Genomic DNA, 24,763 nt, shown 5'->3' with positions numbered 1-24,763 from the left:
CTTTGTGGCAGCACTGATTCTCTGGAACTCCCTACTCATTGATATTAAGCTGGAACCTTCTCTGTTTTGTTTTTGGCAGCTTCTAAATACTTTTTTAAAAATAGGCAAGCCTTCCCAGACATGCAATTTTAATGTGCGATTTAATTTGTTTCTCTCTCTGTGTGTGTGATTTTAACAGATGCTGGACTGACTTATATTTTGATACTTTGTTTTAGGTGAACTTGCTTTTAATGTTTAATGTTCTCAATATTTTTATTGGAACATTTCATATTTTGGGTAAACCACTCAGAAGTTATGGATGATTAAACTATATATATATATATATATATATATATATATATGCTGTTGAATAAGTAAAACAAACAAACGGCAAGTCTCAGAGTTTAATGCTAAGACTCTTTCTGTTTCATGAATGTTGTTTGTTCTAGTGTTGTCTAGCATTTCTTCTAATTGGCTCCAGAAAATCTGGTCATCCATATTGATACATAGAAAAAATTTTCTATAAATATTCTCAGGAATGTACTACAATTTAACTTTTCCTCGTAATGGCAACAGGCTTGTTTGTAATACAAGTCAACACCTACACACAGCTAACTAGAGCTCCTGCTTCAGACAAAGTCAGTCCTTTTCAATTTCATTGTCCTGCATGGGACAATGACAATAAAGATATCGTATCGTATCTCTACAATGCTTGGTCCTAATCTGCTATCCTCATATGCTGCTGAATGTGTAGCTTTCTCCTAAAGTCTAAGAAAACACTGAAAATAGAATCAAGACAAAGTGCTTTACGAAGAGTGCAACTAAAATAATATTCTATAAACTTGAAAACAAAGAAGGGAAACTGCAGAATGCACTGTTTGGGAACTTCAGAAATGTCCATTTTACTTCCAAGTTATATAATTTGCTATGTTGTTGTTGTTTAGTTGTTTAGTTGTGTTATCTTTACAGGCAAATGTTGGACTCAAGTATCTGCTTTGGTCCCACCAAAGAAATCTTCTAATACCTGCTGGTGAAAGGTGAAACTGGTGAGCGGTATGTAAAACTTTTCATTTGAAAGTCTCAACTTTGCAGCAACCATGCTTGATTAACATGTTTGCCAAAACACAAACGTAAGTCTCTTCAGCTTCTAACCTACAAAGCTTAGCATAGTCCATCAACCATGAATGGTGTCATACCAGTAACTAGATGAGCATTCCACAACCTGGCATCCTCCAAGGTTTTTGGACTACTGTACAATTTTCATAATCCTCAGCCAGCACAACCATACTGACTGAGGCTGAAAGGTGGCAGTATCATAGCCATTGAGGCTAATCCAAAGTGTGATTAATGTTTATTATTGCTTATTGAAAGGTACCAGGTTGGAGAAGGCTGGATTAGATAAACTTCTTGTACTATCTTCTTGTGCAAGTTGTATTAAATTGTTTTTTAGTACTGTGGTTTAATGCTGCAACTCACCCCGAGGCCTTAGTGTGAATGATGGGCATTAAACAAATAATTTGCCAGGAACAGCAAAAACAGGTAGCTTTTCTAGCACTTGGCAGGTGATAATAGGAAGACCTTTGGCAGTTGTAGTCCAAAACATCTAAAGGGTACCAGGTTAAGGAAGGATGCACTGGATAATCTTCCTTCATATCCTGTCTTCTGGGAACTTCAAAAACAGGCAGATTTTTACAGCACCTTGCAGCCCATATTAGGAACATCAGAATCTGTTTTCTACCAGGTCAGACATTCCCCACCCCCCAGCTCTGTATTAGCTGCAGTTTTCCAGAGTCTTGACAGAGAGAGTATTTGTATTATTCAATGTCTGATTCTTTTAACTGGAGATGCTGGGGATTGGACCAAGAACCTTCTGGGTGTAAATCATGTGCCCTTCATAGCTGAGGGTCTGCACTCAATTTGGTTGATCTTATTTTGTGTAGGTCAGAGCTAATCATGAAGTTTGGTGCATGTTAGATTGAATTAATGGCAAACTGATGACTGTATATGATTGAAATGGTGGGACAGAAAATAAACACAGGGTGACTGAAAAAGAAGATAATTTTGGGTTACAAAAATGGGTTGAAACCCTCCATAATAGAACATCCACTGTGTGTTAAGGAACTCAAGAAGGCTCTAACATCTGTTTTATTCACCAAGGAACAATTGGCCAGAAGCCTGAATATTCTTCTGTCTTCTTCTGAACAATGTCAAAGTGCAGTATAATTAATTACACAACATGGATAATGACTAAGGTCACTATAGATAGACTTGGAATGTTGATAATGAACTGTGGGGACCTTGGCTTTACAACTGCTCCCAATTGCAGCACTTTTAAACTTCACAACAGCATTTTGCCCTGACCTTGTCAAACAGAACCCAGTACAAGTGCCGAACAGCACCACCTTCATGGCAAATCTGCTTATTATAAATTAAGCCATTCTATTGGCAGTGTTTGCAAAAAATACATGGAATGCACACAGAACTTACTAATCTTTTACCCCAAAGAGCAGGACAAATTAATTATGAATGTGTATGATTTAGAAGAATTGCAGTAGACATATTTCATAATGTGATAGGTCTTTTCATAGTATGATCAGAATGTTTCCCAAAGGGATGCTTATTTCTATGAAATGGTTTTCAAGCAATAAGCCCCTATAGGAAAAGTCATGTTGCACTACTGAATCAAACTTCATTGTTATAAAACAGTGGCAAATAATGGCAATTGTGGAGACACAGTGCTGTCCCAAAATTTACTAAGTGAAATGCAAATTATAGTCAAGATATCACATGATACTGAATATAAACATAGACTATATGTGAACATATGAACACTATTCTGAGCCAGACAATTAGTCGATTTAGCTCAATGTTCTCTAAACTGACTGACAGTGGTTCTCCAATATTTATTTCCACACCCGACCTGGAGATGCTGGGGTTTGCATGCAAGATTTGTGTTCTGCTATGGAACTATGGTGCACCCCTAATTTGCTGACTAGGGTTGGCAGGCTTTTTTTACAGGTAAAGCAAACTGAATTTGCAGTAGGAAGGCCTGGAAGCAAAGTTGTTTTTCCACAGAAGCCAAACCTGTGTTTCTTCTCTTCAGAAACATCACAATCTTCAAGTGAAATTCTAAGCCGATAGTGCATTTACATGCACAGATGAGGATCTATTTTGCATGAAATGTGAAATGAAATGAATGTTCTTGTGCCATCAACAGGAAAGCAACAGACAAAAAACAAAAAATTGACCAGAAGAATTATTTTTTTGGGGGGGGGGGGAGGACCTAACACTGGAACATTTGCTGGAATAGCAAATGACTCTGCTATTCATTTTTACATTGCTAAAGTACAATCAATGCTATCATAGCATGGGGGGAAAGCCCTTATTTGCAAAATCCTATCCCCAAACACGCAGAGCGTGGTATATTGAATATTGTTATGCAGAACTGAGAACTAACTTCCAACACAAAAAAGTATTGATGGTTTAGGGCAGGTGAGAGGAATCAAGGCATACAGTACAAAGCAGTTTTCTTCCCATTTTCAAGTGTATTCTATATTACAGACTCTCCTCTTCGTACCATAGGCCTCCTAGGAATGCTGAGATACCAAGCCCATCCTATTTCCAAAACCTTGCCCCTTACTCTGAACCGATAGTATGGCTCCCTAAATAATTGATAGAAAATCAACTATTGATTGCTAAGTCCCTGAAACATCATATTTTCCCCTAGTGTCTTTGATTACCAGCTTTATCATGTGAAGCAGGGTTACCAACATTTGCGCATGCATATCACTATGCACCGAATTTTGGACATTCAATTCTGTAAAATTCTGTCCAGTTACTTTCATATTTATATTTTGTTGGATGGGGAATTTATTTCATGTAAGCTGTGCATAGAAGTTAAGCAAGCATAAATTACAAAGAATTTTTATAGTTGAATGCATCCAATTATTGTTATTTAGAAAAATGCAGAAACCAGTAGGGATATCAGATAACTCAGATGCAAAATGGAGCAGAAATTGTCATTTGCTTATGCGTCCAATGCCCAGAATGGAAATCAAACCAGCAAATATGATTGGCATTTACTGCTGCTATCAGTCCACAATATGTAATCAGTCAATGATATGTAACTGATGATGTGTTTTCTTCACCCCATTTCATTGTGTTTCATTTGCATTGAAATGAATGGCCTTCGCATTGACATGAGCAGTGTGGGATAACATAATAATGATGCCAATTAATAGCACAATTAATTAAAAATTCCCTCACGGCTGACAACAAGATGAAAAACATAATTGTTGTCAGAAGCCAGAGTTCAATGGAACAGAAACAGCACTGCATGCAACCAACATGGGTCAAAATGGAATCCAATGCCTTCTTGCTACCCTAGAAACTGGTATGTTTTAGTTAATTGTCATCCCCACTAACTTTGAGACTTCCAATGGCATGTCAAAATGTCTGTTCTCCTTCTTGAGATATCTTCTTCCTCCTTGTGTCACTGCTGATTATTCCTTCCTTCTTCATTCTAGTGGCATTGAAAGTTTTCATGAGATTCATGTATTCCTTTGCTAAAACTGTTGTTCCACAGTATGCGCTGAACAATTCTAACCCCCCCCCCTTTTTTCCATTTTGCTTGATTGATCCTCTAAGGTGTTATTTCTTCAAAGAAGTTTGGAAGGGAAGTGTCTTCCTACTGCTCAGACAACCAGGCCAGTGCTCTCTGACTACTGCACTTGCCAGTCTGCCAGTTTATTTGCCTATCAGCAAACCCTAACCCTCCCACCCAAAAAAACCCCTACTCTAACCTCCATTTTGGTTCAGAACTACCTGACTCCTCACTGCATGAACAAAATTAAGTCTTCTCTTGGTTCTTGCTATATGGGGGTGGGCGGGGAATCATCTTCATTTCCTTTCCCTTGCTCTCTTTGTACTCTCATTCATGAGTGCAGTTTCCACTATCACCTGTTCAACAAGTGATCTCTCATGTCTCTCTCCCTGTCCTCTCACATGTTTAGCATTCTTGCTTCTATATCCTGTAAATTCTTGATTATAGTCAACACGCTTACATACGGCAAAATAACTTAAATTTGTATTTAATAGAATTCCTGGGTGGAATCAACACACATATAAAAAACAATGTGAAAATGCTTTTTTAAAAAACGTTTTGAAAAACACATTGAATTTTGCATAGCTCGCTGTCACCATCCAGTGTCACAGTTGTATATTTCACTTTGCAATACATTTAAAACATTTTATTTGCAGCTGTGTAAATCCCTGTGTAGCAATGTGTAGCTGAGCTGTGTAGCAATGATCCATTGGTCCCTGTGCAACATGTCCTCCCTGCTCTGCATTTACTACGAAAGCAATAACTAATGCTTGTCATGCTGCCTGCTCACCCTGAGGCATCTCTGATTCAGTTAACTTGGCTAACCTACTACAAGGGGGACTTGACAGTGAAAAATGTTGACCATTTGGAATACTCAAATCTGCCCAATAAAATTCTCAATTGCCTGTTGTATAGTTTTTGTTGTGTTTGCTATCTATCATCACCCTATATTAAAAGAGGTATATTTTAATCCTGCAACCTTTCCATTGATGCTGTGCTGGACAAGCGTATTGGCAAGGCAGCTACAGCAACGGCTCGCCTGTCCAAAAGGTTATGGGAGAATTTGATGCTAATGACCGACACCAATATGGTCTACTGGGCTTGTATATTGAGCATGCTGTTTTGTGGAAGTGAGTTATGGGCAACTTATACCCATTAGGAGCAACGCCTCAATGCTTTCCATGTTCACTGTGTCAAGAATATTTTGGGCATCACATAGCAGTGTTGGGATTCTTTTCCCGTGTTGCAGTCATGGGATTGTTTTTATCACATGACGGTGTATGTTTTCATTCCACATTGTGGGAAGTCACGGAGACAGGATGTTTGTATTATTGTGTTCTGTGATGTAGGAAGTTTGTCCTTTGTCCTTTCTCTTTGCTTTCTGGTGCTGAAGAGGAAGGAGCTGAGTTATGATGCTCCGAGTGTGTATATGTAAATAAACGTAGTTTAGACAAATGCTGTGATACCGAGTCTGTACACTGACTGCCTATACTCTGCTGATCCTGAAGTGTGCTGATGCCTCTAAGGTATCAGTCGCTGTGATGTTCGGGCTGGAGAAAGATTTCGAATCTCCCGAACGACCAGGAGGGAGAGAACATGCCAGTCAGGCATGTGTCTCTGCCAGACTCCTACTCGTATGTAGGACCTCCTGACAAGCAGGATAGGGTCTCAAACAAATATGTACTCCCCAAAGCTCACATTCCCAGCATGTTCGCACTCCTGTCTAAGTGACATCTATGCAGGCTTGGTCATATCCACAGAAAGGAAGATGGCAGGATATGCCTCGCCCCACCCTCGGGCCCTAGGAGTCCTCATAAGGGAGCTGTTCCTGGAGGAAGAACTGTGAGGGGAGAGACTCTATCAGGCAAGGCCTCCTTCCACCTGCCTTGCCCCACCCCCTCGCCCGGGGCTCCTTAGAAGGAAGCTGTGCCTGGAGGAAGAACTGTGGGGAGAGACTCCATCAGGCAAGGCCTCTTTCCACCTGCCTTGCCCCACCCTCCAGCCCTGGATCTCCTCATAAGGAAGCTGTTCCTGGAGGAAGAACTGTGAGGGGAGAGACTCCATCAGGCAAGGTCTCCTTCCACCTGCCTTGCTCTACCCTCTGCTTCTCAATGTGTATTGTATTGTTTTATGTACTGTGGCTTGCCGTTGTTTTATTGATTGTAGTTTAGATATTATTGTAACTGTTGAGTGGATTTCTGTTTAACTTTTATATGTTGATATTATTATTTTATACTATTCTAATGATTGTTGAATGTTACTTTTTTGATGGAGGCTGCCTATTTTAAAGTTATGTTTATTACCACATTTTTGTATTGCATTAGATTGTTATAAGATGTACATTTTTTTGTTTCTTCAGCTTGTAAACTGCCTTGAGTATTGTGAGATAGAAAGGTGGTGTACAAATTTAAAATGATGATGATGATCTAAGGACATGCTCTACAAGGACCTGGCTTCTGGCACCAGGCCTGTTGGCAGACTAAATCTGTGTTACAAAGATGTCTGAAAACATGACATGAAGGCTGGGCTACATTAACCCAGCCATATGTGAATTCCTGCAGATGATCACAGTGCCTGGAGACAAGCAGTCAGGTCATGTATCCAGAGCAGGGACCAGAAGAGGAATGACTGATGGGAAGAGTGAAGAGAGAAGAAACATCATGGTGCATTTGCAGCAGCACAACCGGACATCTTAATCTGCCCCAGTTGCAACAAAACATATCTCCCATGGTCTCTACAGCCACAGGAGGAACAGTAACTCTCCAATGGGTTGAGTTTACCTCTGAAGGCATACCCTTCCATTGTCTCCCAGGACAAATGGATGCCAACATCCAGATGTCCCGAAGGATTTGGCATGCCAGCGAAATTCTAGCATCCCTGCCCCCTTTCACCAGCAGCATTTCCTGTGCAATATGATAAAACTTCCCCATGCATCTTTAATTCATAGAGAACTACTGTTTGAGAAACATATGCTGAAAGTCCTTGTGGATACACAAAAGTAGCCACATGACTTTATGGATTGGGGAAATAATACTGCTATATCATTATTGACTGCTTTTTTATTTATTCTTGTTTTTAATAAGATTTATTGATTTGTCAGAGACTCTCCTGCAGAGTTTGTTTTCTCTTTAGCTTATGCATACATGTTAAACATTGGAATGTTCAGTGCGTCAAATTGTTTATTGTGAATATTGGTGTGTACAAAAAGGATGGTTGTAAAATATAAGTGAAAAACCAATAAAGTTGTCAATAAAATAACAATGATGATTTCCCCCTGATCTGCACTTCTTCCCCTGCTTGCCCATGCACACTTGCATCCTTAACAAATGTGTATGGGCAGAACAAATATTATGTGCATTCAAACACGTATTGCAGATACAACCCTGCCATTAGATTGGAGTGCCCATATTTACAGATAGCACTTGGGAACCACTGAAGTTTTATGCATGCGGTTCATACAGTGAAGTTTTGATTTTAAAATTGAGATTGCTTCTTTAAACGTATCCAAGAAATCCCTTTCTTAACAGAGGCAACTGTGTGTACATTTATCTTCAGAGGATTGTAGTAAGTGGAAAGATAAATGCATAACTTTTTAAGGATAACAGGCAAATGTTTATGCCTAGAGTGCCACTGGTAGATTGAGTGTGTATGTGTGGCTGTACACATGCATGCATGCAAAATTAGTGCACTCCATAGGTATGTAAAATTATGAGAAGATTTAACTAAACTCAGCAGTTTCTAAAGAGGATGGTAAATAATCTGGCATTGTAAACTGGAACACTGCAGTATCTCAAAGAAGTTGAAGTAGAAAACCCAGAATCTTCCAAGAACATAAAACGGCATCTCCAAAGAATAAATTATTAACTTTTACTGTAGTTTCTTCCCATGCCTTCTCAGCTAACTTTCTCCCTCCACCTCAAGTCATTTGCTTACTAAAACACACAACATTTGCCAGAAAGTTCAGCAGCAAGTAATAACATGCCCATAGTTGAAATATAAGGAAACAGCTGGAACTCCCTATCAGATATAAATTATTTTTGCTTATTTTTTTATTTCGGAAGCTGGATCGTTTATAGAAAGTAAGAAGCAGAGAGCTGATAGCTAAGGTATCCTGCTCCTGGTGGCTTATTGCTGAGATATGTTATTTCCTAGTCCAAAAAAACTGCAGGAAGAGACATTGTTCTGCCCTCACAGGGTTCATTTAATTAGTGATAGAAAATCAGTGTATTAGTATTAGGTAGAAGGAATATTAATGTTGCCCCTTTAAGAAAAGGTAGCGCCTTTTCCCTTTCCAGATCTCAAGACAGGCTGGGAAATGGAGGCACAGTAATATTTTAGTTTCTATTGGCTCTGCCCAGAGTGGGGGAAACCTCCCTCTCTCCTTTGCAACCTAGTTCAGTTTGCAAGCTCAGGAAGAGAGGCAAACTTACTTGTTCTTACAAGGACTCCATAGAGAACTTTATTATAAAGAGCTTCCTAACCACATTTCTTCAGAGCCAAAAGGACAGCCTACTGGAATGTGAGTCCATGTGCCTTGTGAACTTCAATAAAATACATGTTTAAGATCTTTTGTGGAGTTTTGTTGAATACTATCCAGATTGAGAGAGAAGTCTCAGGACGGAAGAGGCATCGATCTGTTAGAAATCACGCACACTCGAAAAAGAAAAAGGAAGATAAACTATAACACACAAAGAGGTCATCGAGCCTTTGAAGTTCATCAGAACCCATTATGAGACTGGAAGTTAATCAGCAAACAAAACCCAAAATGTAGAAAAAGGGCAAAAGGGCTGTTAGTAGGCAAAAGGAAAAGGCCTTAATTTAAAGCAGCTAGGAGCAAGCTGTTTGTAATAAATTTTCAATAGGGAAAAGATGCAGGTCTTTATGTGTCTATTCAGGAGCGCATCATTCTGTTCAATGACACTATACCTGAAAGTAAATCCCAGCGGTATTTATCAAGGCAAGCATAATTGATGAGCTAGAGAAGGGATGAGGGCTCATGGATACTTTGGGGAAAACATGGGGGTTCACAGCAAATTAGAGGCGGGGATTCATGAAAACTGCAATTTCTTAAAAGTGCAGCAGGCTTTGAAAGGGCCTAGAATTGGGATTGAAAATAACTGAGCTATTTTCTGACAGTTTAGATTAGAAAGACTTTGGTTAACTGAAGCCTGGGAAAGTGATACACTCATCACTAAGGGCAAGCAGTGGTGACCATGGGCATTTATTTATTTCACAAAATTTATATACCATTTGATTATAATAAAACCTCAAAGCAATTTACAAAAAGAGTAACAGAATATAATTATCAGTAAAAAAAAAATAACTTTTTAAAACATAAAATAATAAACTAAAAACCAGATTAAAACACATGCCTGAACAGGCTTTTGTTTAGTCATATCATGGTCTCTTATGTTAATGTATTGCACAGATTGTGTGTGTGTGTGTGTGTGTGTGTGTGTGTTTGAGCTCCTAGGAAGAAAAGCAGGATGCAAATAAAAAAATACAAAACAAATTAAGAAATATTCAAATTAAGATATAACAGCAAAGCACTCCTATCTGACAACATGAAAAAAGTCAAATAATGATTTTACTCCGCAGTTTCCAGGGCAATTATTTTTAACAACCTCCATTACATTTCATTTTCCTTTTAATGTTTGGGGATAACAGTGAAATTGACTGTAAATTCTGTTTGGCACTTAACTATACACCCTTTGAACATCGCTATACACATTAGAATGTAGTATGGGGATATGATTTATTTTCATAACAATTTCTCAGATACTGGCTGTTATTGTGAACACAGTAAAAGAAATAGATTATGGTATAATTCTGCAGAGCAATTTTGTGCCACACCTAATGTGCAAGTCCCATTTCTTAGTAATGTTCAACAAGATAAATTTGCACAACTATTTCAAGTTGACTTCCTGGAATTGAAATACAGCTTGGTTCAGTTTTCCTTTCCTTCTATTTGATTAAAAATCAAACAGGACAGATATAAGTAAAAGATTAATGTGACTGAATAGTTGATTTAAAAAGTCAAGCAGTAAAAAGAGTGAAAAAAGCAAATTTCCATTAATCCTTCTTTACTAATTGAATATGTGTTGTGTATTTAGAGAAATTGTGTCCTCCCTAAAAGAGGGCACATGTTGAGGTGAGACCTGGAGACTGACCTCCTGTGTTGTGGGTGGGTGAGATTGGATAGCCACAACACCTGATTGGTAGGTCCCTCATTTTTGGGTTCAATCTGGCCAATGGGAGGGAGTCCAAATGGATCGAGGGACCTATTTATACCCATACACGTGACCCAGAGCTTCCTTTTTCAGCTCATGCATTCAGAACAAGCTAACAGCGTGTACTTTGTGCAGTCAAGAGACTTACCTTCGACGAATCATCTTGGTGATTTCTTTCCATTTTTTATTCCCCCTTTTTGTTATTGCCTTTTATTGTTCCTTTTTGAGTTGTCCTCTACTCCTTCCCTATCCCTTCCCTTCCCTTTCCCTTTCTTCTAGTGTGGCTTTGCCCCTCTGGGGCTCCAGCCCCCAGGCACTCCTGTTGTGGAGCTTGCTGCTGCCTGTTTATTGCTCCCTCACATTGCAGCAGCTGGTGTTCCGGCTGCAGCAGCAGCCTTGTGCTTAATACGTGACTTTGGGCAATTGTAATTGTCGCTCTATTAGTGCTTGTTAGGTCCTTTATTGGTTTCATTGCAGTGAGAGTTCCCTCTCCTTGCCTTGATTGTGCCCCTTTTGTTTTAGCTTTGTCGGGTATTTGTTAAGGGTGGGGGGAAAACCCCCGTTTCATTCCGGCCGCCATTTTAGGTCACAGGGATAGGTTAGTTCCTGACTAGTTTTTGGCAGGAGCACCATTTTGCCTTGGCAGGAGCGCCATCTTGTTGAGGTGGGAGCGCCATTTCAAGGCCTGGGACCTTTTGTGTGATTGTAATTAGTACTCCTATGCAAGAAGAAAGGATTGTGATGCCTATTAAAAGTAACCCCAGTCCTGCTTTCCCTTCTAAGAGGGTCATTAGAGGTCCCTCTCAGACACTGCGTTCTGTGCCACCTCCTGTGGTTCTTCAGCTTACGCAGGAGCAGAAAGGAGCCTCTCCTCAAGCAGCCTGGGATGTTACATGATGGCTTATTGATCCTAGCTCGCACTCCCATTAAGTTTCCTGCCTTGAGGGTGTGGCTGTGCATCTACCCCAATTTGGTAGCTGCTTCATATTTGTGGCTGGGATTTTCAGAGGGCTTTCGTATTCCAGTGGTGTTCCCGCCCAAGGCCACAAAAGTTGAAATTCAAAAATCAGTGAGATAGATGCCTGATATAGCCAGGAAAAGGATCAGAAAGGAATTAGCATTGGGAAGGATGGCTGGGCCATTTGAGTGTCTTCCTTACCCGGATTTGCACCTTTCCCCTTTGGGTGTGGTGCCTAAAAAGGCCCCTGGGGAATTTCGCTTAATTCACAATTTATCTTACCCACAGCGTTCATCAGTAAATGATGCTATCCCTCCTGGGTTGTGTTCTGTCAAGGACACCACCTTTGACCAAGCGGTCAAGTTGATCGGGAGCTTTGGGAAGGGTGCACTTTTGGCAAAGTGTGATGTGGAATCTGCTTTCCGCTTACTTCCTGTTCATCCACGATTTTAAGTTGCTTGGCTTCCAGTTGGATGGAGCTTATTATGTGAATAAAGCCACGCCGATGGGCTGCTCTATATCTTGTGCAGTTTTTGAAGCCTTCAGTACATTTTTGGACTGGACCAAGACAGGTTTAAGGGGCGTGACCCATTACCTCGATGACATTTTACTAAGTTCTGCAGCCAGTTCTGACAAATGCTTGCTATTACTGCATGCATTTAACGACCTAACTAGGGAGTTGGATGTTCCCTTGGCGGCTGATAAAACTGAAGGTTGTCTTATCTTAGAATCCAGTTGGATACAGTGGCACCAGTGGCGTAGCGTGGGTTGTCAGCACCCGGGGCAAGGCAAGTAATTTGTGCCCCCTAACCCTAACCCCCAGATGCTGCACCTGGTGCGGCCGGCCCCCCCTGCACCCCCCACGCTACGCCACTGCTGTGGCACAAACTTCCTCTTTGCCTGAAGGAAAACTGGTGGCCCTGTGTGACATCATTATGGAATTTTTGCCAAGGAAAAGGTTACCTTGAGGCAGATTCAGTCCTTGTTGGGCCATTTCAATTTTGCATGCAGTGTGGTTGCCCCTGGTCACCCTTTTTACGCACCTTAACAAGACTCTCTGCAGGCCTGTGGTCACCCCATCATCGGGTATGCACCCAGTAAGGTCAGAGAAGACCTCAAGATGTGGCTTGAATTCCTGAGGGAGTTCAATGGTGTGTCCTTGTGGCAGGATACTTTGAATTTGCAATTTGATTTCCAGATCCATTCAGAAGCTGCTGAATCCTTGGGTTTTGGGCTTTATTTCCATGGCCGTTGGTGCGCTCAGCAGTGGCCTGAGCACTGGCAGGGTACAGCCATTACCTGTGATTTAACGTTTATTGAGTTTTCCCCCATTGTTGTAGCAGTGCACATCTGGACCATGGAGTTCAAGGACTGGCGGGTCTGTTTCTGGTCCAATAATCAGGCCGTGGTGAACGTTTTGGCAAGGCAGTCATCAAGCTCCAGCAGAGTCTCTGCCCTATTGCGCATGTTTGTGCTGCGGTGCCTCAGGTTTAATATTGTGTTTTCTGCCCGTTTTATTGCTGGTGCTAATAACGATATTGCTGATGCCCCATCCCATTTCAGATGGAGCGCTTCAGATCCCTGGCTCTGGATGCCCAGCAGCTTCCGGAATATTTCCTGGTTCAGCTTTGGAACCTTGGCAGCAGCTAGTCCTTCAGGGAGTAGTAGCTTCTGTTTCTCCTTCCACATTGAGGTCTTATAAGAAGGCCTGGATGGACTTTTTAGCTTTCAGAGCACAGCATTGGATAATCAACAGTACAGTGTCGCCATCCACAAATCAGGTGTTGCAATATTTGGCTCACCTGCGGTATATGTGTCATGCTGTGAAGTCCATCAGAATTCAGTCTTCTGCCATTTCATTTTTCTGTAAATCCCTTTATTCTAGAGTTCCTTGTGCAAAGTTGGTAGTGTGCAAGGCTCTTGTGGGTTTGGCCAGGTTGCAGCCACCAAAGTCGCCAGGTAGGAGGCCGGTCACATTTGACATTTTTAATCTCGGTGCGCAGCAAGTTAAGACTTGTCTGCTGGTCTACTTATGAGGTGAGACTCTTTGCAACAGCTTTTTCAATAGCATTTTTTGGTGCACTGCGTGTGGGCGAAACAGTGCTGGAGTCAGCACAGGGAAGGGCTCCCAGGGGCTTGCATTTGCAGGACGTTCAGCTTTCTGATGCTGAGCTGGGGCTCACTATTTGAAATTCCATAATGGACCAGTTGGGCAGAGGCGCCTTGATGCAGCTGCCTGCCACTGGTAAGCCCGGTCCTTGTCCAGAGAAAGATGCCAAGAGATATTTGTCACTTCACCTGCCTGGAGATGGTCCCTTCCTGGTTCACGAAGATGGGTCCTGCTAAAGAGGCATCATTTGATGCAGTAATGCGTAAGGTGCTTGTAGCGTGTGGCCTGCTGGCCAGTGAGTTTGCACCTCATTCTTTCTGCATTGGGCAGCTACTACCACTGTGCACTAGGGCCTGTCCGTTGACAGGATTAAGGATCTGGGCTGCTTGAAATCTGATGCATACAGGGGTTATGTTCAGATGTGGTGCTGAGATGAAGTTATTAATGTTGTTTTGTTCATTCCTAGGTCTGCCTGCCCTGCATGTCTGGATAGGCACAACATTGTCCACTGGGCCAGCAGGAGGGCAGCGGAATCTAGATTTGGACGCAGGCTCGGACTTCCCAACCATGTGCGCATCTCCTGGATGTCCAGACGAGGAATGCCTTGGGAGGAGCTTCTCCCAAGCGGTACGCAGGTTAAGAATGGACCTCCAGAATGAATTAAATTCTTAATCCGAGGTACCACTGTATATATATTTACAGTGGTACCTCTGGTTACAAACTTAATTCATTCTGGAGGTCCGTTCTTAACCTGGAACCGTTCTTAACCTGAAGTACCACTTTAGCTAATGGGGCCTCCTGCTGCCGCACAATTTCTGTTCTCAGCCTGAGGTAAAGTTCTTAACCCGAGGTACTACTTCTGGGTTAGCAGAATCTGTAACCCAAAGTGTTTGTAACCTGAGGTGTTTGTAACCCAAGGTACCACTGTAGTAAATGTGCAATTTAAAAAAGAGGAAGGGGGCATAAAGAAAACCACAACAGAAAAGGTGAAGTGAAACAAGTGAGTTCAGACTTTACAACAACATTATATTGGGGGAAAATCCCTATTGTGTTAGTGCCAAACGGAGTGCTTGTTTTCCCACCTAGCCCATTCAGACTCTAAAGCCTTTGCACCTGCCCCTCACCTGACCCCACCCAAGCCCGACTAATCAAGCCGACTAATAAGTAGCGGTTGGCAAACATTTCTACTGATGCATTTTATTTTCCATAAATACTTATAATAACGAGTTGCTGGGGTTCATGAGCAGTAGAGAGCTAATGTGTTCCTGTTCTGCTTATGTTCCATAGACATTTGGTTAACCACTGTGATCCAGAAGCTAGGCCAGATAGGCTCTGTTCCAGCAGCTCTGTTCTTATGTTCTTAATCATGCATAAGTATTATTTGAGTGTGTTTTGAGATGCATGTGTTTACATACAACAAAAATTGTTTGAAATGTCATGCCCTTTCAAATGCTGTACCTTAATTACACTAACATTAGCTAGTCTGCAGATTTTCAGTTTGGTAGGGTTGAGCGTGTTCCAATCTTGTACTGATTTCTTCCAGAAAATAGAAAGCTGTCATTTATATAGACAAGGGTTTTCTGTAGCTAAATATGTCCCATTGAAAAGCTAAATTACATTACTGATCCAGTATTATTCAAAATAACTTTCGGTCATCATTGCCTGGTAAAAGGTAAAGGTACCCCTGCCCATACGGGCCAGTCGTGTCCAACTCTAGGGTTGTGCGCCCATCTCACTTAAGAGGCCGGGGGCCAGCGCTGTCCGGAGACACTTCCAGGTCACGTGGCCAGCGTGACGAAGCTGCTCTGGCGAGCCAGCACCAGCACAGCACACGGAAACGCCGTTTAGCTTCCCGCTATAAAGCGGTACCTATTTATCTACTTGCACTTAGGGGTGCTTTTGAACTGCTAGGTGGGCAGGAGCTGGGACCGAAAGACGGGAGCTCACCCCGCCGTGGGGATTCGAACCGCTGACCATACGATCGGCAAGTCCTAGGCACTGAGGTTTTACCCACAGCGCCACCCGCGTCCCCTCATTGCCTGGTAGTTTTGTCATTAATTTGATTGTCCATTCAAACTTTTCCACAGTTAGCTCAAAATATTTTATTTTCACTTTTAATCTGTTTGTATTAACCCACTTAATTTACCAGTTTCAACCTGACAAATAGCCATTCCACTCTGTTTCATGGAAGTTTCTGAACAAGCACTACAATCTTATAATGCCTCCCAGTAGGGTTTACAAAGTGAAGTAACCCATTATTAAACTGGGTTACGCTTTTGAAGTCCTATATACATCTCCTCAGAAAATCTTTCAGTATGCATTTAGTACTGTCGATATTAAGTTGATATGTTGCTGATATTACATTTCAAAACATTTTTTAAAATTCCTATGATGTAAGCCTTCCACCCTTTTGAATGATTTCTCTTTTCAAAGTATTCAGATTCTAAAGGTTAAGAACATAAGAAGAGCCTGCTGGATTAAGCCAATGGCCCTTCTAGTCCAGCATTCTGTTCTTGCAATGGGCAATCAGGTGTCTATGGGAAGCCAACAAGGACCTAAGCAACACAGCACTCTCCCATTTTTTTTTTATTCCCAGCAACTAGTAGTATTCAGAGGTTTGTTGCCTCTGACAGTAGAGGCAGAACAAAGGTGTTTTGGGCAGTAGCTTCTGCTTGCTTTCTCCTCCAAGAATTTGTCTAATCCCCCTTTAAAACTGTCCAAATTGGTGGCCACCACTACATCTTGTGAGAGAGAATTCCATAGCTTAACTATGCCATTAGGCCATTGTTTTACCTGTGCTGAATCTTTCGAGATCCAGCTTCACTGGAAGTTCCTGGGTTCTGGTGTTATGGGAGAAACTATCCACTTTCTGAGAGCCAGTGTGGTGTAGTGGTTAAAAGCAGTGGACTCGTAATCTGGTGAACCGGGTTTGATTCCCCGCTCCTCCACATGCAGCTGCTGGGTGACCTTGGGCTAGTCACTTGGGTGACACTTTTCTCAGACCTTGGGCTAGTCTCTCAGCCTCACTCACCTCACAGAGTGTTTGTTGTGGGGGAGGAAGGCTGCTTTAAAACTCCTTAGGGTAGTGCTAAAGTGGGATATCAAATCCAAACTCCTCCTTCTCCTCCTCTTCTTCTTTCTCCACAACAATGCATAATTGTATGCTCCTCTTTCATGTCTACTCTTATTTACCTTTCCTCTAAACTAAGAAGCCCCAGATGTTGTAACTTTTCCTCATAGGGGCGGTTCCTTCATCCCCAAATCATTTGGGTTGCCTTTTTCTTAACATCTTCCAGATCTACAGTTTCCTTTTTTAGGTGAGGCAGCAATAACTGTACAAAGCATTCCAAGGGTGGTTGCACCATAGATTTCTATAATGGCACTACTATATTGACACTTTTATTTTGAATTCTTTTCTTAGTGATCCATAGCACAGAATTATCCCTTTTAACAGCTGTCACACACTAGGTTTACATTTCTGGTCAGTGCATTACTTGACACTTGTTTACATCAAATTGTATTTCCCATTTTACTGCCCATTCACTCAGTTTGGAGAGATGCTTTTGGAGCTTTTCACAGTCCCTTTTTTTAACCACCCTAAACAATTTGGTATCATCAGCAAACTTGGCTACCACACTGCTCACCCATTGCCCCTTGTTAATTTATGTACAAGTGAAAAAGTACAGGTCCCAATGCTAATTCTTGGGGGCTCCACTGTCTACATCCCTCCATTGTGAGGAACAATTACTCATGCAGAAGGGTACTGCTTCTCTTTTCCCATGACTGCTGTGTTTACTTAGGAGTCTTTGGTGAGGTACTTTGTCAAAAGTTTTTTTCAAAGCCAAGTACACAATGTCAGCTGGATCACCTTTATCTATGTGCTTGGTGACACTCTCAAAGAACTCTTAACAGGTCAGTGAGACAGGGAAGTCATACCGCTTTTGCTTCAGCAAGACTTGTTCTTCCATATGCTTGGCAATTCTATATTTTACAACACTTCCCACCAGTTTTCCCAGAAGAGATGTTAATCTGTCATCATACAAGGATTCATCTGCCTCCCTAGCCAGTCTCCTGCTATTATTTTATTTATTTATTGGTCACTATGCATTTAGCAACGTGCTCTTTTTTATCATCCTTTGTTGACTGCTTGCATCTGTTTTTATTTTCCAGAGTATGTGTTCCTTTTGCTCTAATTTGGACAACACTTCCATTTCCTAAAGGAAGACTTTTTGCCTCTGATAGCTTCTAACAGCATTGTGTGAATGTTTTGCTTAGAAAAGAATACTCTGGTTGCATACACACCATACATTCAGGGCACTCTCCCCCTTCCAAGAATCTTGGGAACTTTAGTTTACCCTTCAAAGAGCTACAATTCCCAGTACCCTTAACAAATTAGTTTCCAGGATTCTTGGAGGGGTGTGTATGCTTTGAATCTATGGTTTGCATGCATCCTCTTTTACCAGAAAGTTGCAACAAGCAAGGTGATGTTATTTTCCTTACAGAAGTGGCATTTCACAAGCGCCTGTATATACTATGCAGAAATATTAGCTCTAAATGCTGCCAAGCAAAACTGGCCAAAGACAATCACACACTTCAAATGCCGGCATGCCTGTTTTCTGGAAGCATACCCTTGTCCCCTGGGGGAGATGGTTTAAGGAAGTGAATGAGGCTAAAGGATCAAGGACACAGATGGGGAAAATATATGGCATGGCAGGTGAATGAAATCTGCATGTGTGCCCTAGAATTCAGGAAGAACTTCAGCCAGCTCTTTTCCAGACTTGGAGAGGAGTCCAAAGGGGAGGTCATAGGTTTGTGGGATAAAAATGAGTCATGACAGGCATGGCCAAAGGCTTGGACTGACATATCCCTACCATTCCTATTTATATAATGTTCTGAGAGTGAATCAGCTGCTAATAATTAATTTTATCAATAACCTACCTTTTAAAACAATTAATTGTAAATATATTTGTATATTACCAAAACCCCAATACATGCATTTTAGCGGTCTTGTATGAATTATGAAATAGCTCAGCTTACTATGAACCAAAACTACTTCCTGTTATTGAATAGGCAGATCCCTTTTAGTTCAGTGTAACAATAAAATGAAAGAAGTCCCTACATCAAATAAACAAGTACATTTTACCTTTAAACCCTAAAGATAAAAATTAGCCTACTAATCAATCAAGTAAAGTCAATCTACCAATTAATCTAACAATTGAAATAATTATTTCTTGTAGCTCTATTTGTAGGCTACAGTCCAGTGAGAGTTGAAAGTACTTAAGCTCATTGAAATCAGTGGGCATAAACTCAAATAAGTCTGCAGCTGATTATGTCTATAATGTACTGTATTTCCTTTGAGGTTGAGGAATTGAATTTCTCAAGAGACTCATCACTGAAAGAATCCCTCAATTGTCTTGTAGTTTGATATATTATGAGCCTTATGGGCACCATTGCTCACACTGTAAAATAATGCAATGGGCTATCGGTCTGATTCTGTAGTCCACTCACTTCTTATTAGGCCTATCATGGAAGCCACATTTCGGACAGATAAAATACTTTCATTAGAACAGCTCTGCTCTGGAAAAAGGAAAGGGAACATCTACAGCACTCATCCCCCCCCCCCCCAACTCTTATCACCTAACAGGTTTCAGAAAACGCATCAGTAACTTTTTTTCACCATAATACGTGAACTTATCTGTAGCAGTCTAATATATGCTCTTAAATAAACTTGAATTTGTAAATATTTTGTGAAATTTGCTACATGTGGGTTGACAAATTAAGGAAAACATTCAAAAGAAGCATAGAGTTTGCACAGGTAACATTTTCCAAAGCAGTAGCCATGCTACTCTCTTGCAACAAATACAGAGAGTCTTGTGGCACCTTTCAGATTTAGTCTTGTGACTAACAAATTTATTATAGCATAGCTTTTGTCGAATACAATCCACTTCATCAAATAAATGAACTGTTATCCTGAGTTGCAGACATAGATAAAGAGGATATTAATCTACATATTGGGGAATGCTAAATAGTGAGGTCAAAGGGAAAGGAAATGCAGAAAAATACAGGTGGTGATAATTACACTTCAAACATTATTAATGATATTTTTTATGAATACTAGGGTATAAATATTCTTATAAATTAATAAATAGTGGCCATTCACAAAAAATGTTTATGTATGTAACACAGAAATCCTGGCATTGGTAAATGAATTAATGCATTTAATGCAATTTAATGTAATGGATAAAAATCCACCTTGTTGATTCAACACATATGTAATAGCATTGAACCATTTAATGAATTGTAATTCAGTAGTTTCAAACTACATTCTCCCTTTGAAGTTTCTCTGTTCCAGTATGACCATCTTAGTCAGATACAGAATGTCCTGGGAATTTTCAACATTCTCCCACTCATTTTTCAATCCTGCCATTTCTGATGTCAAATATCTGTTAATTTTTTGCATAGAAATTAGCCTGTTTGTACTGTGCAGAATACAAAAGGGCACTGTAGGTGGATGATGGCATAAGCAGGTAAATGAAGAAAAGGCAAGATATATGGACAAAGGCAAAGAACCCTGTGGAAGACTCAAATGCCAACCTGCTGACAACACTGTTACAGGATCTAATAACGTCATGCACCATATGAGGGGTTCAGAAAACAGAAAATTGAAAGATGGAATACATCCCTGCATAACACTTCAAGCATATGATTATCATGGCATGAAAGTTTATGCTATAATAAATTTATTCAACTTTCAAGTGTGACAAGACTCTTCCTTTGTTCTCCCGGTAAAAATCTGAAGCTTATACATATTTTGATTGATACATGTTTTCCACTCTATTTTAGCTTTATTCATCACTAATGAATATGAGACCCTTTCTAGTCAGTCAAGTGCTATGATTTACAGTGGGCTTGATTCCCAAATTCATTCCGCAGCTTAGAGGAAATCAATGTGCACGACGATATAAATATAGTAAACTAAAAAAAAACCTCATTCATGTCTTCATCGCAACTTGAAAATACTATCAAGGGACGTACTTGCTTGCCTAAAAAGGCTTATAATTACTTCTCTGGATTTGTATCATTCTGAAATTACTGTATTTACTGTATTTTATACAAACAGAATAGATGCCTTTTTAAATTGCTTTTGAAGAATGGGCAGGAATAGACAGTCTAGTATGCAACATGCTAATGATTATTCTGCAACACAGTTTTTCACATATGTGATATCCATGAAGAGCAGGTGCTGTTTCTATCATCAAGTCCTACTGATATAATAATAATAATAATAATAATAATAATAATAATAATAATTTATTTGTACCCCGCCCATCTGGCTGGGCCTCCCCAGCCACTCTGGGCGGCTTCCACAGAAACCAAAAATACACTAAAATCACACATTAAAAACTTCCCTGAAGAGGGCTGCCTTAAGATGTCTTCTGAATGTCAGGTAATTGTTGATCGCTTTGACATCTGATGGGAGGGCGTTCCACAGGGTGGGCGCCACTACCAAGAATAATAACTTGCCTCAAAAAAAAAAAAAAAAAAAAAAAAACCTCTTGAACTAGATATTATGGGAACATGGTGTACAAAGATAAACAAAATTCCTTTTGTGCCAGGAAGCGCTAACAGTTCCCTGGATATTATCCATTAAAGACAAAAATGTATTTACAAAAATGAGGGGTTATGAAAAAAGCATCATATTGCTACAGAATATATTAATACTTTCCCTGGATTTTTATTTATTTATTAAGCAAACCTATTCTAGCAATGCAGCCTCAAATTTATATGCCTCAGATTCTCAGGTTTTATTTTATTTCTCTCTCAACAGCTGTCTATTCATTTACAAAAGTAGATAAGAAGCCTGACTAGTAACATAAGAAGAAATTACTGCATGCAGTGAAATGAACCCTACTTGACAAAGATTCTCTTTAGTAATGCCACCATCATGTGCTGTTTTTGCAAACATACACTTGCTCTCAAGTTTCTGATAATCAGTGAGGCACTTCAGCAATATTCAGAAGCACTTCAGCAAGTTACTCTTTTTAAAATCCAAATTCTTCATAAATGTTCAAAATCTGTGTAACAAGAATATGTTTTAATCTACACTGTAATTTGACAACTATTTTGTGGCTTTCGTAGCAGAAGAATGGATGTTTATTCATGCTTGAACTGTCCAACTGTAGTGGATCAGAATGCTCTTTTTATTTCTTTTTAGTGAAAAGTACAGTTATATCTGTAAAACCGCTTTCTTAATCTGAAAAGAAAAAAACATGATTTTCATTAAATATACCTTGATAAGGAGCACTAAATCCACGATATCTGTGGTTGCTGTCTGTTACAAAATGGAGCCTTAGCCAGTTTTTGTTGCTGATAATTGGGGGTGGTATATTCATTCCAGATAACCTAAGAGAGAAAATAAAAATAAGACAAAAACATTTGATGGGTCAGAAACCTCAGTCATTCACCAAGACCATCACACCTTTCTAAAGGTTTTCTACTCCCTACTTGTGAACATTTAAAACATGCATATTTGTTAACTGCATTCATTTAGCGTTAGATAGATAAACAGATAATTTATTATGGTCAGAGACCAGCTTATAAAACACACGGGGGTACAATCCCAGAAGGAAAACAAACATTTAAAACAATGTACAACAAGAAATTTAAAATTTATAAATGTGATAAGCATATAGACATTTAAAACTTTAAGATAAACTGCTGCAGAGAGATGACCCAGAGTCACCCATGGAACCGAGTTTGGGGATTTTCTTAATGAACTAGCTTGGGTCAGGGGATGGCCTGCGCCTACAGATCTGTATACAGAATCTGGCGACCATCAGGGTCATCTTATGATCTTTGCCTAACAGGAAAAGGTCAAATTTTTGCTTTTCCAGGAGGTCAGCGAGCCTCACCAGCAGGGGATCAATAGTCTCACTATGTGCCTCTTCATAAAACGGACATCTAAATCATTTAGTGTTATTTATAAATCCACTTTTCATAATGCAGATCACAGGGAAAGCTACAACTAATACATACACATTTTAACACCACCTACAATAGCCATTTAAAACAATTCATAGTGCTGCTGCTTAGAAACTCTTATAGTGAGTGACTAAGTCAAATAAATAAATGAATAAATCATATGCAAGAATAATAACACAGACACACAACAACAGCTTAACCTCCTACAAATGTCTGGATAAAATTATGTGCTTTTAATTGGTGCCAGCATTTGAGTAAGTTCAGGGCTACACACATCTCTGAGTGTGGGACATGGAAGAGACAAGGGGCCACAATATGCACTTTTGGCAATGCAGTCACAAGAAGCACCCCACCCCCACTGATCTTACTCATGGGCAGATTGGTAGGGAAAAAGCTGTCCCTTCAGACATCTTGGCCCCAAACTGTTAAGGCCTTTCTATTGTTATAAAGCTGAATTTGAGCCTAATTGAAACTCGGGGTTGTCTAACGCTTGATCCAAATTGGCAGTCACATTGCCCATAATGAAAATGCACAGCATATCAGGACAAACTTTACATAGCATATTAAAAACATATCCAAAATATTGTTATGCAAATGCTATAGACAAGGATCATGAAGAACATACAGAGCAAAGGAGTCGCTGTTGTCTATGGATACCAAGTGGAAAAATGTTATTACACATCTCTGAAGTAAATTTTCACTTTTCCTAAATCACCTGTGAGTCAAATTAATTTGGATAGCATTTAATTTTTTTAAGCTTAGATACTTAGAAATTCCTCCTTTCATCCATTTTCTTTTCCACCAGTCTAGCTCCAGTTCTGCAGAAAGCAGAGATGCTGCAAAGTGGTAGATGTCACCTTACTTAAAATGAATAAAGAGCAACGTCCCAATATTGTGATTGTATTGTTTCATCAGTAGCCTGGAACAGTTGCCATTAAATTCTGTTCATTCAGCTGTGAAACCTGACATATGTGGGTGGTTCTGATTTATGAAGGACTAACTTTTGCCTTTAAAGAGAAGCTACACCCAGAACAAGGTTAAGGCTCATAAGCATCTACCATCCTGCCTTTTAGTTGTGGAAACAGCACCTCTTGGTGGTCAATTTATTAGTTCCAAGAAGCAGACAAGAAAACATATTATTTTAAGGGGAATGGAACATGGGGAATCATCTAAACCTATGTCAGAGGCAGAAAGTGATGGTGGAAGAGGAAAACGGTAATGGATTTGAACATGGCCTCTCATCCTAATCGCTAAATATTATTTATTCATGTTCCAATTGTAATGATACTGCAAAGAGACTCTTGAATAAAATAAAAATTGTACAGCATTTTCCACTATTCAATTATTAAATGCATAAGGCCAAGAAAACAAATACTTAATTGAAACGTAAGACCTATATGTCCAGAAAGATGCATTAGGCTACAATTTTATATACATTCAATGGGAAATAAGCCCCATTGAACTCCATAGCACCAAATGTTTATTTAGCAAAAGGCCTTCATTTGTACAAAAACAAAACACAGAGAACATGATCAAAACAAAACAGAACATCTCACCTCCCATATTGCTGCGGTGCTAATAATAAGTAACACATTGCCAAAGAAGTGAAATGCTACAATTTATTATTTTACTTGATACTGTAACCGAAGGTTAGCAAAACTGTCCTCTGACTCCCCTTCCCCTGACTTTCATCTGAAGAGTGCCAGCAGTCAACTGCATTGTATTCAGCCCACTCCTTTTTATTAGACAGAACTGCAGCTAGGGGTGCAGCTAAGGATCTGGTTTGTCAACAGAAAGACCAGTATGTTTTCTCTGCCCCAAGCCCCTTTGCCCAGCAACCACGTTGCTAAGAATTTCTGTCTTGGGCAACTGCACAGGCTACACTGCAGCAGTATTCCTCC

At 40.1% G+C, this 24,763-nt stretch overlaps 1 protein-coding gene across 5 annotated transcripts in view; it reads right to left on the bottom strand.

Annotated features, from left to right (window-relative positions):
- Positions 1 to 24,763, bottom strand: part of CSMD3 (CUB and Sushi multiple domains 3) — a 578,955-nt gene that overhangs the window by 314,831 nt on the left and 239,361 nt on the right. For all 5 annotated transcript variants that reach the window (XR_013988260.1, XM_081012460.1, XM_081012461.1 and 2 more), the window contains exon 6: positions 22,171 to 22,283. Coding sequence is in view for 4 of the 5 variants with exons in the window: in XM_081012460.1 (XP_080868586.1) it covers positions 22,171 to 22,283 (113 nt within the window). In the remaining variant the exon portion in view is untranslated. The remainder of the gene's footprint in view (positions 1 to 22,170; positions 22,284 to 24,763) is intronic.

Source organism: Podarcis pityusensis, assembly GCF_964106645.2.
Source record: "Podarcis pityusensis genome assembly, chromosome: 7".
Lineage (NCBI taxonomy): Eukaryota > Metazoa > Chordata > Lepidosauria > Squamata > Lacertidae > Podarcis > Podarcis pityusensis.
The sequence above is the reverse complement of the archived record's forward strand: the minus strand, read 5'-3'. Positions and strand labels throughout refer to the sequence as shown.